Source organism: Triturus cristatus, chromosome 6, assembly GCF_964204655.1.
Source record: "Triturus cristatus chromosome 6, aTriCri1.1, whole genome shotgun sequence".
Lineage (NCBI taxonomy): Eukaryota > Metazoa > Chordata > Amphibia > Caudata > Salamandridae > Triturus > Triturus cristatus.
In genome coordinates, this window is record NC_140589.1 from 603962879 (window position 1) to 603979714 (window position 16836).

The following is a 16836-nucleotide window of genomic DNA, read 5'->3' on the forward strand; positions in this document are numbered from 1 at the left end:
TCTCCTTGATATGGGTAGCTAGATAATGTGCTAAAATACTTTAGAGCTATAGCTTTTTGGGACTGTGTTGTGTTTACAGGGGTTTTGTTTTGCAGTTCAAATATCAGTGTAATAATTAGTAGATCATCTTTGTTATTTTGAGTATATTTTGGTGCAATCAAAAGGATATTTTGTGAGGATATTCTGGAAAAAAGCACAATCATGTGTGTCGATGGTGGTGGCTAATTGGTGCTCCTTTCTGCATTGCATCTGGCTCGCCTGTGCATTGTCTGGTGTTCATAGGGGCAGCAATGGCACTGTGTGCCAAACAAAACTCAACATGATTGTTAATTGCTCTCTTTCTCTCCCTCTCTCTCTATCTCTCTTCCAGGTGTGTACCCTATCTTTGTTAGCCATTCCTTTTTTCTGGTGTGCCATCACATTATATATATTCTAGTTCATCTCTTGCATTCCAGTTACATTCAGTGTCTTACATAAATATAACAATTCAAAATTTGAAAACAAAAGCATTTGGTGAAAATCCTCAAATTGCAATACACATTAAAACCATTAGAATAACGAAAACATATAACTTGAACAAGTAAAGTCCATGTTCACCCTAACAAGTCTTTTGAGACCAAGCAATGGATGTATATTGTTATCACACTAAATAGCATTGACTTCAGGAGAATGAAAGGCGGAGTGAACCTGCTGGAATTGGAACATGTGACCACTGAGTCAGACACAAAGCCTTTCAGTTGATGCATACTTCACTTAGCCATTGTAAGTGAAATTATTTCATATGTTATTTGATTTGGTAGACCGTGTATATGCGCTCTGTGCATTGAGTTTTGTTCTTTGCAGTTTTTATTACTTACGGCAGTTTTCATGTCGGTGAGCCAATGCCAATATGTTCTGGCATGTAATTTCGTACTTTTTTCTCAGTGATAAATTGTGGGTGCATAATTGTCCTTTAATCATTGGTACTGTGTGTGGTTTTTTTTTTCAAATGCACCTTATATTGACTTCATCCTTGGGCTCTTTGCTTCATTGCTGCACGACAGGTTTAGGAATGTTTATTTCTTTTTTGGTAAAGTTCATCTGCACGACGACCAGGTGACCTTGTTTTCAGTTTCGTAGCTCTTCCTTTGGCACTGCAAGTGCAGGGGAGATAAAGGAAAGAACTTGGACGGGGTAGGTTCAGAGGACGGAACACCCTTGTGAAATTCCCGGTTATATGCGGGCATCCATTGCTCTTGCCAAGGGGATTTACATTTTTACAGTGCTAGGCACGGTCAGGAGCAGTCTCTACCACACAGCTGTAGCCACAATGAGAGTATACAGATTTCTGCACTGCCCTGACTCAAGAAGAAAAAAGAGGGTATTTTAATGTGATGTATATTGGTTCGCGTGCACTACACTTTTTATGATTTTGGTCCTGAAGAAGCGCCACCGACCTTTATGGCGATCCAGGCGCGAAACATGTTGACCCATGACCTCTGACACCTAGGCATAGTGTGCCTTTGGGGCGATATATTTTTACTACAAAGGGTAAAATGTCTACAACTAAGCTGCAAGTTTACCCTTTATTATTTATGATTTTTTGTAGCACTTTGCACGCATCTCTCTTACCCTCAGAAGACCCCCTCCTTCACACACCCTCATGCACCATCCGGCAGTCCTGAAAAGATCTCCGACAAAGTGACCCTTCGGGGGACCCGTAGGGAATTGCAGAGCCGGCCCTACGAGGAGCAATTGCCCGATGATGAAGCATGACACCCCTTGGGGTGTGTGAGGGCACTAAAGGACAAAGAATGAGTTTTCCTTTCTCCTTTTCTATGGACTCTTCATCCCTAGGATTTCCTTTTCTCTTCCTTTTTCTTCCCCTAATTTTATATGGGTGACTTTTGCACCCCAAAACATGGGTGACTTTCTGCACCCTGTTATAGGAACAGTGTCCTCTTGTTGTTGTTCATATACACATTTCCAGATTCGTAACCAATATCAATGCGGATTAGATCAAGACTCGAAGAGCTAGGGGGAAAGGTGGCCATCAAATACATGCACTGCTCTGGGTGATGAGACCAAACAAGGCCACGCCTAATGTTTTATTCATCTGGGAACATAAAGATCATCTGTCATTTGTTTTGTTTCATGTAACAATAACAAAATCTATAAAACAAAAGCCAGGAACGAATTTAAAGCCAAGGCGTACATCTGAGAGACATTAATGCTGTTTTGCAGCCACAATACATTTTTTATTTCGTTTGCAGAATCGTTCCATAATTTATCACAATATCATACAATTTGCCTATCTTCAAAATGGTGTTTCTGGTAAGGACCCATAATTCTGTGTTTCTGACTACTGAATCCCTTAGCTATTAGAGGATGATTGCTTACAGCACATTTTTGGAGCTAGATATGATCTCCTTCTGTGCAGAATGCAAAGAACTATCACATTGATCATTCACTGGACTGATAAGCAGGGCAAAAAAATCCGGGAAATATCCTTGAGAAATATTGTGTAAATAAATATGTAAAATGTTTATGTATTTTTCACATTCATTTATATTCATTTATATTTTTAACAATTTTCAGTAATTTAATGTAATTTAACATTATTTCCGATAGGATTTTTTTGGGGTCCCTGCTTCCATTATTTTCTATGTGAGGGTGTTGCAGTACCAGTGGTGTGCCATGTGTAGAGCTGGACATACTACTGTATTTTTTTGTTTTTTACAGTAACGTATTCTCGTAGTTTGTGAATACCGAAAAGTAGTAAACTTACTCCAAAGTGTAAACTTACTCACAAGTGTTTGTTACTTTGTGTATCAGGCCAATAGATTCAAATAGTATGCCAAGCGCTGCTTTTTTCATCACTGTGCTGTTTAAGATGGTGAGCATTACCTATCTGTCCAACTATATTTTTTTTTATTCCAAATCGCTAGGTATCTAAACATGGCTTTCGATAATAGAGTAATTATTATAGTAGATATATTGTTCAATAACTTAAAATTTTAGATCAAGGGTGAAAAAGTACAGGAGTGAGATAAAGGGTTAGACATTGTCTGGTGGTGGATGAAAGAGGCACAATGTGGAATCAAGACTATGCGTCCTGGGTATTCACCATGGTGACTTTGAATAGTACTGCATATGGGCTTCTGAAAAAAACTTTGGGCCCTGGCATTTATCATTTTACAAACTAAGCACTGTGACCCAAATTCTTAATTTCATGACACGTTAATCATGTGGCAGCAATTGTAATAGTCTCATGCAACAGTATGTTCTGCAACATCTGCAGGAAATAAAATACATTTGCTGGCATTTATGGCAATGATTTGAAAGAATTGAACAGAACTAGCACTGTATCACAAAATGGCCACTGGAAGCAAAATTTTAAGATAGTACTCTGCATAGGTTTGGGCTGACTGTCTTAATAATTTAAAAGCTGGAGTAGTGCTACTTTACCACCTTAAACAATGTTGCTTGTGACTCGGTTTTTAAAGACGTATATGTTATTGTCTGATGTCTCTAAATTAAGTGTAGAGCCCAAAACAAAACATAATATGGCACAAAGCATTTCTTTCATTATCATATTACCTAGTAGACTGAGGTTAATTCTTATTCCCCAATCTTATCACCTCTTCCCCAAGCTGTTTTCACTTTTTGTGAGACACAACATTCATGCTGTTTATGAAAGCTTCATTGCATCTAGCGTCGCTGCATGTTTAGGTCTCGCCTGAGCCAGCGCATGCGCTGCACTGGCGAGGCATTTAGTGAGTCCTACCACAGCTTTTTGGGTGGCATACATCATGCGGTTACGCGCACAATTAACGAGCAGAGGCGCAATCTGGCTTTCCTCTCTCATCATGGTGCGCGCATATTGCTTAGCTCGCGGCACCCTTACAGCGCACGATCACTTTCGCGGCCGCGAGGCCGCTCACTTTCATTTTCTTCCCGCGGCCGTGTCACTTTTATTTTCTTCCCTACCTATTGCACTTGTTGCTTAAGCAGTCCATGAGAGTCCAGGTGTTTTCCAGTTGTCTCGCTTCTCCAAACCCCCTTCTGCCCCCCCTCCCGGTGCTCCGTGTTATTCTCTCTCATACATTGGCTTTCCTTCCTCAAGCACGCCATGTTTCTCTCTTTCACCCGTGTCCCCCCATGCTCTGTGTTGTTCTTGCTCAGTTGTGCACCTTTCACCTCCTTATGCTACTCTCCCTTGTGTGCTGCTTCCCCTCTACCCTGGTTACTCACTTTGCTCTTCTGTTGCCCTCACACCAAACTCCACATCTTTTACTTTAAAAAGCACTTTCACACAACTTTTTAAAATTCAATTTACCGATCCATTTCCGATCTGTAAATTTAAACAAACAGATCCTGGTGGAATTGTGAAAGCGTGCTTGCACGGGCACACACATACTTGCGTAATGATGCATGCACTTGCATACGTCATTCTGCATGTGCGCGCTCGTCTGCTTCTCCAAACCCTCTTCCAGCCCCCTTCTCCCTTCCCAGTACTCCGTGTTATTCTCTCTCCTACATGGTCTTTCCTTCCTCAAGTGTGCCATGTTTCTCTCTTTCACCTGTGTCCCCCCATGCTCTGTGTTGTTCTTTCTCGGTTGTGTACCTTTCGCCCCCTTGTGCTACTCTCCCTTGTGTGCTGCTTCCCCTCTACCCTGGTTACTCACTTTGCTCTTCTGTTGCCCTCACACCAAACTCCACATCTTTTACTTTAAAAAGCACTTTCACACAACTTTTTAAAATTCTATTTACCGATCCATTTCCGATCTGTAAATTTAAACAAACAGATCCTGGTGGAATTGTGAAAGCGTGCATGCACTGGCACACACGTGCTTGCGTAATGATGCATGCACTTGCATACGTCATTCTGCATGTGCGCGCTCGTCTGCTTCTCCAAACCCTCTTCCAGCCCCCTTCTCCCCTCCCAGTACTCCGTGTTATTCTCTCTCCTACATGGCCTTTCCTTCCTCAAGTGTGCCATGTTTCTCTCTTTCACCTGTGTCCCCCCATGCTCTGTGTTGTTCTTTCTCGGTTGTGTACCTTTCGCCCCCTTGTGCTACTCTCCCTTGTGTGCTGCTTTCACTCTGCCCTGGTTACTCCCCTTTGCTCTTCTGTTGCCCTCACACCAAACTCCGCAGTCTTTTACTTTAAAAAAGCACTTTCACGCAACTTTTTAAAATTCTATTTACTGATCCATTTCCGATCGGTAAATTTAAACAAACAGATCCTGGTGGAATTGTGAAAGCGTGCTTGCACGGGCACACACATACTTGCGTAATGACGCATGCACGTTCATAGGTCATTCTGCATGTGCGCATGCAAGATGTACCAAAGTTAAGCACATGTAGAAATAGTGCGGAGCACCCCTCACAAAGAGGATACTCACATGATCTCAAAGTTTAGTATAAGTCAAGGCAAAGAGGAACAGCTCAGAATCCTGAGAGCTACGAACCAGGGAACCAGAACATGCCATGCCAGAGCTGCAAGGCCCGTAAAATATTAATTTACCACCCCAGGGCATCCGTGCTCCAGCAGAAAGCAAACATTATGCAAACCCACCATGAATCGTCCATCCAGGGGTTGTGGGCAAACCTTGTGCAAAACATCTACGAAGCATATATTCTGATGGAAACGACTCTATGAAACCTCTAAGACACGTCTATTCAGGAGTTGTGGGCAAACATTCTGCAAAACATCTACGAAGCATATATTCAGAAGGCAACGACCCTACGAAACCTCTAAGACGCATCTATTCAGGAGTTCTATAGGAACAGAGACTGGATCGGCTCCATTCCATTTCACTGGACAGTAGTCCAAGATGCCACCTGGAACACATGGTGGGGGTGCAGACGCCTCAGCACTTGCGACATAGAATTCATGTGAAGGGGTTGTGGTAAACTGCAGGGTCTGGCCTACGTGACCACGCATGCATTGTTTTCTTGCACATCTGGTCCAGTCCATGTGTAATCTACTTTTCATTCAACCAGCATTGCTCTTCTTAGCTCTGTCAGCAGAGAGAGAGATTCACTTTCATGTCTTCAAGTCAGAATTGATCAGCTGTACAGTTGCAGTGTGTAGACGGCGGGGTAGAGCAAAGCATATTCTTGGAATGCCTCCTACTCCATCAGCCAATAGGTCTCGCTTTTGGGACCTTATAAGTGTTTAGCTATGCAACAGTTGATGTTGTTGCACCAAGGATATTGTGCTGCATAACTAAATACTTATAAGGTCCCAAAAGCGAGACCTATTGGCTATGCCAATGCTTGTTTTAGGTTGAGCCTACTAGACAGCACATGCACGGTCTGTTGCAAAGCATATTGTTGTTTACCATAAACATAGAGGGACTTGGAACCTGCTCATTGCTTATAATTAGTTGGTTTCCTTGTCACTCTCATTTGCCTTCTTCCTACTCATATCTCAGCTTGTCAATCTTGTGTTTGTCCCTCCCATGGAGCATTGCCTCTTTACACTCTCTTTGATTGGCTGGCATCGCTACTTCCACTGCTTGCTTTTCAAGCATTGCTTTTTTTCTTTTGTCTGAAGCACTCCATTAGAGTGTGTGTGTTTTAGAATCGTCTCCCTGTAGAAGCGTAGGAACATAGGTTATGAAAACAAGGTTTATTAATTAGAAACAGGTGAGCGCCAGACGGTACAACCTCCACCCCAGGACGTCAGTGCCGATGAAATTCAAAACAAATACGATGTTTCCGCTTCAATTGCTCCGTGGGTTCAAATGCCAGCTGCTTCTTTCCGCTCGTCGCCAATTGTAGAAGCGTAGGAACATAAGTTATGAAAACAAGGTTTATTAATTAGAAACAGGTGAGCGCCAGACGGTACAACCTCCACCCCAGGACACCAGTAATAACTGACATCCTGGTTGGAACACATGATGATGACAATGTACATTCCACCCCACGCTCCACATCATAGACATGAAGGTACCATTACAATTATATATGAACACTACACTCCCTCATGTACATCTCTCTCCAAATGCACTCCATGATGCTCTCTGTGTCTGATTGCTTTTCCCCACCCTCTGTCTTGCACGTACCCATGTGCTTCTCTCCAATGCTTCTCCCACCTGCTCCCGCCTTGATGTTTTCCCGTAACATTTGTGTTACTTTCACTCCTGTCCTCCCTTGTTGCTTTTGCGTCCCTTCCCGTTTTGTTTTGGTGTTCCACATCCACCCTCCTCCATGTCACTTCACCAGTCAACTCACCATCCCCTATGTTGCTTCCACTGCCCTCGCCTGCTAGATCCAACACAGATTGGTAATAAAAAAACAAAACACCTGCTTAATGTGATAGGCACATGCATGCATGGTGCAAGCGCCTACAAAATGTCATGAACGGCAATGCATCAAAGGTTTTTTGGTTTTGGTTCCATTTACCCACACTGTACAGCATGTGCATGCTGGTAATGTCTATAGACCACAAAGGGGCATGAGCTGTCTAGCCGGGGCCTAAAAAAGGTAAAGCATTTAGGGCCACGGCTTTTTCAGGTTCAAACGAAGGATATGCTAGTTGATTCTGCCTCCTAATATGAAATGTGCAAGGAATCTTGTTGATTGTGGGGAGGCAGCTGGCACTCCAGGTATGGGTGGTACAAGGCAGGGAATGTGTGAATTGTTGCCAAAGTGGTATGTTCTTCAGATTTTTGACTGTCTAGTGTAATGCTTTAAATCTGAACATTCTCAAAGTGGACCTTTTCAAACTACTAGACTACCGATGATTAGTTTTCAGTCTCCTCAAGTCATAGGAAATACTTTGTTTTCTCGTTTGGTGGTTTTGATGCTTATAGGAAGCTGCCATGTTCTTGATATCAAGCCCTTTTTTGTGTTATTTCATATTCTATGAATTGTAACTGCTTATGTGCATCAGCCTCTGTATACACGATCAGCACCCTTTCTATCAGCTTTTGCAGATTAATTGCTGCTTACTGGAATAGCCCTACTGCTGAAAGTGATTTCCCAGCAGCTATCTGAGTAGTTTAATTAACAAGATGCAATGGCCAATGTTGTGCATATTTTTTTGATTTTTGCTATGTAGGCCACGTCACCGATTACAGGCCTGCACTTATTAGTGGTTGAGCTATTCACTTGTCACGGCTGGCATGGCTCGCATGTGGAGGGGCAGGGGGCACGCGGGGCGGTCTGCACAGAGAAGGGCAGAGTGTGCATGACTGGTTTGGGCTGACCAAACAGTCTTTGCGCACTCAGGGGTGGGCACACCACTCCTCCCCTGCCCTGCTCGTAGAGCAGTCCCACTTACCCACATCCAAACATAAACTGGTAATAACTGAAAGTTATTATTTTTATTTTATGTTTCTGCTTCTTGCACTGCGAGAAAGCAGTGGGCGATGCTCCTCCACCCCAGTGGATGAGCCGCCCCTGCTATTCACTTGGAGTCTGGTGACAGAATCAGGAAAGAACTCCTTCTTCCCACAGATATTCCTCCTAGAAATTTAAAAGAAATCTTTGCCATGGTCGGGCTTCATCGGCAAAGAAAGCTGTGTATTCCTAAGGGTTGTTATGCTCTTTAATATTGTGTTCTTGAATTGGTTTCTTGTACTTGGATGATAGAATGCTAATTGTTTCTATACATGGTAGTGTTTTGTTATGTTATGTGCACTTGTTGTGTAGTGCTTACTACCATTTGAATCGTCTTGTATTGCTTTCATTTTGTTGCAAAAGACATATTGTGGCCGTTACCATGAAAATACAAGGAAGTGGAGCGTGCACATTCCTTACCATTGGTTTGCAATCCTTTCACACTCACTTGCCGTCTTCTTATCTGTGTCCCATCATGACAATCTTGTGTCTGTCCCTCCCATGGAGCATTGCCTATTTGTAATCTCTTTTGATTAGCTGGCTTCTAAGCTTCTGATGCTTGTTTTTCAAGCACTTCTTTTTCTTTTTTAGTTACACATTCCATGATAGTGTATGTGTTTTTCAGCTGTCTCCTTTGTGCAGTTCACTTTCTCTGCGCCTCTTGTTCCTCAGTGTTACCCATGTGCTTCCCCTGCCCCCTCCATGTTGCTCACTCTTGTGTCTTTCTCAGTCGCAGCTGCTGCCTAGAAGCAGCAGTGGGGTGGGTGGGGGCCAAGGGGCATGGGCATTGGGTAAAAAAAAAATCACTTACCTCTCGGCCAGCCGGCTAGCCGGCCAAAGCCGCCTCTCCTGTGCCCCGTCCCATCATCTTCTTGGCTTCTTCTGAGGAAGCAGGACGTGCCAGGGCTTCCATGCTCCCCGCAGCCAATGACAATGCTGCAGTGCACTGTTGTGATTGGTCTGAGTGCTGTGACAAGGGGCTCGAGGGGTGGGCATGTTCTCCATGCAGGCTGTTCTGCAGCCTGCTTGGAGAACAGGGAAGTGCGCATGACTGTTTTGGGCGGCCTGGGAGGACCAACCAAACAGTTATTGCGCACTTAGGTTTGTTCTACCACTCCTCCCCTGCTCCCCAGCCCCGCCCCCTCACGCACGCTGTCTCAGCAGGAAGACAAAAGAAAATGATAATAACACTATGTTATTATCATTTTATTTTTTCCTTTCTTTTATCTGCTTCCTGGTAGTGGGGGGATGCTCCTCCACTTTAGCGGAGGAGCCTCCACTGCTCTTCCCCTATTGATACTTCTCCCTTCTCTCTGTAGCTCCTCCCACCTGCACCCTCCGTGATGCTCCCCTACATCCTGTGCTTGAAAAAAAATGTCCCCATTGTTTTGCTTTTTATTTGCTGCCCCAACTTGGATCCGCAAATTTAAAAGGTGTGCATGCGTGTAGGTGTGCATGCTTGGTGCATGTGCCTACAAAATAACGCAGTCGGCCATGGCATTTACTTTTTTTCTAATATAGCCGTAAATTTCACGGACTGTCCGTTAATTGGAACTCACGTTCGTTGTCCGTGATTATCCCTCTTACGGACGCCTTTTGTCCGTAATTTGGGTGGTTAGAGTGATACCGTGAGTGTGTTTCCTGACCTTTCATCTCAATGTCTCCAAAAACAGGCTCACCTGATAAAAAAAGGTGCGTTTCTGAAACTTAAATTAATAGCACTCAGTTTGCCGCCCTCGAAAGGATGAAAGCGTGAGTTGGCCTTACTTGTGACCTACAGATCACGGTAGTTGTGAGCACTGAGCGTTTAAAGCCTGTAGACCACTTGCATGTGATAGGGACTGGAGTTAATATCTGTTCCCACCTCTCCTGTGGACAGTTTCACTGGCTGTTTACATAGTGGCTGGAGAATGGGTGTAGGAGGTGGCAAAGGTGGAGTTCCCATGCATGATCAGTGTAAACTCGTGTCAAGCAGGTGACTACATGTAGGATGTATGCGCAAGGGTAAGCCTGGCACCCATGTTAGGTTTATGTTAGAAATAATAAAACTGAACTCCATGTATGGTCTAATTTGGAAGTGATTTTCCAGAGTAAATCCTGATTTTATTCACCAGAAGATATAAAGTGATTTATTTTACCACCTTTAGGGCAACGTGTGGACACGTTATTTCACACCACTCATGAGTACCCTGCAAGATTTGACTATTTCCTGCATGTCTGCTAGGGTCCTTTATAATATCCAATTATTTTCACCGAACATATTCCTACACAATTGAGGGAGCAGAATGGGAACTGCACCTAGCGTAACAGCACCCTGTATCAATACATTGTGTTTTGCTGCTAGTAGTGTATAGTATTAGGTACCAGAGGTAACAGTGTGAAGTTCACAATTGTCTCAACGTAATATAAACTTATTTTGACTTGTACTTATGTTGGTTGTCTATTTACTTATATATCATTGCGCGACCTCCTCCTCTGTCCCAAAGTTTTGTCCAGAATTTTGACTTTCTGTCCTGAATTTTTGTCCTGAATGATGTACCCTTTGTTCTGCATTTTTACACACACTGTCCTGAACTTGCAACCATGCAAGTTGGTCACCCTAGGGTTGCATAATGTTTTGGGTTTGAAAATGCTGGGCTGCTCGCCTCTGTTACTTCATTAAATAAAGCTCGATTTACTTATCTTGAGGGATTGTTTCCAGACTCTTGCCGCGTTGCACATCCTGAGCGCTACAGGACGTCAGGGAGGTTTCCTGTCCCTGGGTGTTTGTTATGGCAGCAAAGCCGCTTTTTAATCTCCTTAGTGGCGCAGAGTCCAGCGTTTAAGTGAATGTGGAGATTAAAGGAGGGAGTGCTTATCTGACCCCTTGCCTAGTGCGAGAAGAGGCAGCCGATAGGCTCTTCCTTTGTTGAATGCACACAAGTAGCATGGGAAATCGTTTGCTAAAAGCACACTTGTGGGAGAAAAAATATGCAAAAAAAGACTTGACAGTAGAATTCTGCCATAAAGTCTTTTTGTGTTTTTTGTCGAATGCTTTCTGTAAGCTCGGATGGGTGAAAGCATCAGCGTCCTATTGACTGAAGTGTGTTCACTTGAAGGTTCCCTATCTTGTGGCTAAAGCATGTCAGACAGTATGTCATTAATGTGTGTCATTAAACTGAAACTTCCACACAGTCGTGATGTTCTCCATGGTTTAGGAAGTATGTTGGAAGTTCTCTACTGCTTGTGGGATATTCGTCTTGAACTGAATTCTCATGTTTTTTAGGCTCCCCACCTTCCAGTGAAGTACCGGCGGGTCCCTATCCGTTCATGGTCACATCAGATGATGGCCGTGCTGTGCCTGTGGTGCAGGCTTACGCTTTTGGAAAGTACCTTGGATTTTTAAAAGTCGACTTTGACGATCAAGGAAATGTGGTGCAATCATCTGGCAATCCTATTCTACTGGACAGCAGTATTCCTGAAGGTAAGTGAAACAACCCCTTGCCTATGGTGGTCACCGCCCCATGTTGTTACACTTTTTTAATCAGTCCTAGGTATTCCAGCGCAAAAAAACACACCGAAAAATTGTCTCCTCTTCAGTTGACGTTAATAGAGCAATGACTGTTTTGACAGGTAGGTAGACCCATTTCTTATGTGTTGTTATGTTATATGGATTTGTAGAACAGGACTTATTGCCTGAAGCAGGTGTGTAGGTCGTCTGTTGGGGGCTAGTTGAAGAGCCAGGTCTTTAGCCTCTTGCAGAATTCAAGAAGTGAGGAGGAGGCCCTAATGTGTTTGAGGGAGGCTGTTCCATATTTTGGGTGTGGTGTAGGAGAAGGCTAGGCCACCCTTTCTACTTTTGCAGAGTGTGTGCAAGGTATTGTATTGTATTGTATTGTATAGTGCATTTATATGGCGCAACTATCACCCAACGGGTATCCTGGCGCTCAGAGACAGAGGTGGTAGGAGCGTATTGAGTAGTCAGTTCAGCTAAACAAGGGGTTGCTGTCTGTTCAAGGCGAATAACCAAGTCTTGAGGCCTCTTCTAAACCCCATCAAGGATCCGGCCAGCCTCAAGTCCTGGGGGATCTTGTTCCAGAGACGTGCGGCTGCCGTGCTAAAAGCCCTGCCTCCCATCCTAGCTAATTTGATTTTAGCAATGGAGGCTAGGCCTTCACTGGATGATCGAAGAGGTCTTTTAGGTTCATACCATGAGAAGCGCTCTCGCAGAGGAAGCGGCCCAGTATGGGTAAAGTCAGGCATAGCATAGGTGTCTGGTGGGTTGATGGAAGTGAAGGCAGCTATTCAGGTATGCTGCTCCAGTGTTGTGTAGTGCCTCGTATGCAACTGGGAGGAGTTTAAATTGGCAGCATTTGTGAATGCGTAACCAGTGGAGTTCTTTGAGATATGACTTTCTGCGTGTGCTCCTAGGGAGGTCAGGATGAGTCGAGCTCCAGCATCCTGGGTGGTCCGAAGTGTTGTAGGTGGTTGGAGATTCTAGCATAGCGTGCATTGCCATGGTCTAGTCTGGGGTAACTAGGGCTTGAGTGACGGTAAACTTGGTAATCTTAGAAATGCATGTGAAGGTTTTTCTGAGAATACGTAGTAGCAGGAGGAGCTGACTCTGTTCACCCGTGAGGTCATGTTGAGTTTGTCGTCTAAGATAATTCCCAGGTTACTTGATGGTTGAAGCTATGACAGCCACCAGATGGAGTCCCAGGGGGAGTTCTTGTTTCCAAAGATCAACACTTCCGTCCTCTCCGAGTTGAGTTTCAAGCAGTTGGTTTTCATCCATTCCACTCCTCTGAAAGAAATACATCAAGGAAATCAAATGTAGATCTAATCATCTCTTTGACAAACTGAGTTTGACAAATTTCTTTATGATGGTCTGCCAACATTTGACTTGCTCCATTCAAAAACATTTCCATTAAAGCTAAACAATCTGAGCTGCCAGCCATTGTGGTTGTGCCACAAATAGAAATGCACTCCTATCTTAATCAACTTTAAGTTGGGTATTTATGCAGTAGTATTTTCTAACAAAACAAACCTTTGCGCAGTTGGGAAGCGTGTCAGAGTTCACAAAGTGTTAAGTTTGCAACTCTATGTGTGAAGTCTAAAGTTTGCACTCCCTTTTGACCTTGCAAAATGCTTGATAGCTGCCTATCCAGGCTTGTGCAGGCATCCTTCTTCTTTCCAGCAGGCATCTAACACATTTGCCAAATTCTGTTGTTCTCCGGCTTAATATAAAGTCTTAAATTGTCAATAAATTAATTTGACTAATCTTTGAAATCAATTTATATGCTTTCCCTATATCTATTAGTTTGTGCAGCATGAGAGTCACCCCAACAGGTTTAACTGTCCTTGAAAATATGGAGCGTTTCTGTCCTTTGGATCTCTTGTCCTTAGGTGCCTTTAACAATGCTGTGAAGAACTGATCTCATAATATATTGACTAGTTGCAATATCAGTGTATGAACCAAAGTGACAAAAGTTAAACATCTTTCTCCTTTTGCCCAAAACCCTAGCAATGGAATATTAGCAACAGTGAGTATATTGTCTGTTCACTTTCAACATCTGACCCTCTTTCCATCCCTACAAATCATAGTCGTAACATAGCATGCTGCCTATTGCCTTGATCTGCTTGCATCTATTAAAGTTGTTAAATTACTTTTTTCACCCCTCTAGGTCTTTCCTCGGCTCCACTTTCATCAGAATATCTTAATGGAGCCCTCAAACACGCTACATGGGGAAGAGAATTTTACCTCTAAAAGCTTTACCTGCAGATTGTGGTTTGCCTGAAAAGCTAAACTGGCCCACTATCCTCTCTCTGTGCCCCTGTTCGTTGCCTTTCTAGAGATTCAGAATGTCCCCTGGAAATCCTTATGGTTTGAATGTATTTTCCAATGGAAGTGTCAAAGGCAAGTCTTAGGGCATTCGGAGCTTTCAATTATTTTGGAAGAAATAAACTTCCCATTTGTGAAGACATATTGTTTGGGGATAGATGTAAATTTTGTCCACTGGACAAGTAGTTGCAATCCTCTGCTGTGCAAACTTTTAGACTGCCAGTTTATATTGCCAAAGTGTTGTGGGCAAGAGGATTGTCTCTTGGTAAGGCAAGCTATGCATTCATAGTTATAAGATGTTCAAAACTGTATGATTTAGTAATGCAAAGCCTTTACTGTTTGTTAGGACAGGCGCTCGCAGGAAGTAGAGTGACCTATAAATTCAACTTGCATTACTGTTAATCCAGTATAAAAAAAAGTGCACACATTTACAACATTAACAACTTGTGGCTGTTTGTAATGCTGCCAGAATGCTTTTGATGATGTGTATATACATGCAGAAGAACGGATGCAAGATTGGCAATTGTTGTTCGGGGAGGAAGAAGGATAGGCTTTGGGGGATTGGGAGTTGGAGACTCAGATACTGTCCCTTGAAAAACAGCAACGCCTTGCCAGAGACAAGACTGTTTGGTGCCAGCTTGAAGCCACCAGAGATAGACTCAAACAGATGTTCATTGATAATTCCAAGGCAGCTCTCTCAGCATCCCAAGATAGTCTATAATACAGGAACAAGATGGGTAAACTAATATATTGGTTAGCAAGTAAGACTCTGGAATCCCCTAATCTGAGAAATGGTTCTGGTGAAGACATAAATTTGGTGGATGGGATTTCATAGTTGTTTGCCTCTTATTACAGAACATTATATCAATCCAGCCCTCCTGGATATGCATAAAGGCAGAATCTAGTAGTGGAAGACCTGGTGTTGGATAGGCTGTCAACAGAAGTTAAGACTGAGCTAGATGCTCCACTCTTGGAGAAAGAGCAGAAGTTGGACCTGCAAGGCATGTCTTCAGAGAAGGCCCTGTGGCCCAAAGCTTTTCCCACAGAATTTTGCAAGAGGCTTGCTTCAATTATGATACCCCTTCCTTTGGGTATGGTCGAAGACTTCCTAGAAAAGGAAGAGATTTCTATGGAACTCAGGGGTGCCACGGTGGTGGTAATTCCCAAGCCTGGTAAGAATCCAACCAAATGCTCCTCATATCACTGTATCTCCTTAATTATCACAGTGGTTAAAATAATGGTGAAAGCTCTCGCCAATTGGCTAGGGAGGGTGATGAGATTGTTGGTCTACACAGATCAAAAGAGCTTTATGCCGGCTAGGAGAATCAGACACTGCATTCGTAGACTTAGCCCTGGCACATAGGGACAAGAGATCTGATCCCCCTGTTCTGGTCCAAATGGATTTTGAAAAGGCCTCTGATTCAGAGGAATGGCCCATTATCCACAGAATTCTAGAAAGAATGAATATTGGTCCCTAAATTTGGAAGTGTAAAAAACTCCTTTACTATCCCCACGAGCCAGAGTTAGATTGAATGGGCGCTTTTGGGGACATTTGTAGAGGGACCCACCTGTGTTATCACCTCTTCCCCCTCCTTTTTTGCTCACAATTAAACTGCCAACAGAATTGGTCATGAGGGACACTCAGTTTAGGGGACTCAGGTGGGAAAACGAAACTGAGTACCGTATATCACTATATGCAGATGATGCCTTGGTCTATTGACCAATCCCAAGCAATCTGTTCAGAGATTTATTAAAATTCTCGACATCCTTGCAGAGGATTTGGAGCTTAGGACTGATTGGAGTAAGCCGGCTATTATTCCTCTGAGGAGTGCCACTTATGCCACGTCAAACATTTCCCCCCATTAGGATAGAGACTGAGTTTGCAACCAAATGGTTCCATTTAAATACCTAATGGAGGAATACTAGCTATGCAAGTCTCAATTCTTCTTTTATTTAGAATTGAAGCACGCACTGGGAGTCTATAGTCTCGCTAGCAAGGAGTCCAGCCCGCTAGAAACCCAAATCTCTATGGATCCAACTGGTACTTGAGAACAGTAGAGACAGCTTGCGCTATGTAGGCGTAACATGGACAAGCACACCATACAAGCGATGGATATGGTGCACCCGGCGCCACCGGGGACCCCGCAGATGCACAAAGGCAGGGCCGGCTTTAACACTGGTGGCACCCTGTCTGACAATATTTGTTGCCGCCCCCCCCAATGACCACCTCTGCCACAGATTCCCTCACTAGCACCCTTAAACAATGCCCCTCTAGCCTCCATAGCCACTATCTCTCAGATGAATTTAGTTTTATAGCACCACTCATACCAGTGTAAGGTGTCAGAGCACTTTACATCACACACACATTGCACACAGACAATCATATGTGTGTAAATCAGTGTATAGGAAATGTTACATGAGACAGGACTACAATGTGTAGTGTAGGAGCGACATGTCAGATACTGGTAGGCAATATAGTTTGAGTCCTTATTCTGGAAAAGCACAAATTCAAAATGTAAAACATAACACCATTGTTAGGGGTTTTCTCTTTTATAATGAGAAATGTTTTCTACCCAAATGAACCTTTTTGGCAAGGTTAGGATAATGAAAGACTGGGCATAAAAAACAAATAGCTCTAACATATACCTTCCAGTTTGCATGCAGCTTTTTAATGAGTTAATA

General features: G+C 43.4%; 1 protein-coding gene across 1 annotated transcript in view; it reads left to right on the top strand.

The window, feature by feature from the left end:
* NT5E (5'-nucleotidase ecto) overlaps nt 1–16836 on the top strand; it is a 559853-nt gene that overhangs the window by 337218 nt on the left and 205799 nt on the right. Inside the window, exon 4 of the mRNA XM_085611043.1 lies at nt 11599–11796. Within this exon, the coding sequence (XP_085467169.1) occupies nt 11599–11796 (198 nt within the window). The remainder of the gene's footprint in view (nt 1–11598; nt 11797–16836) is intronic.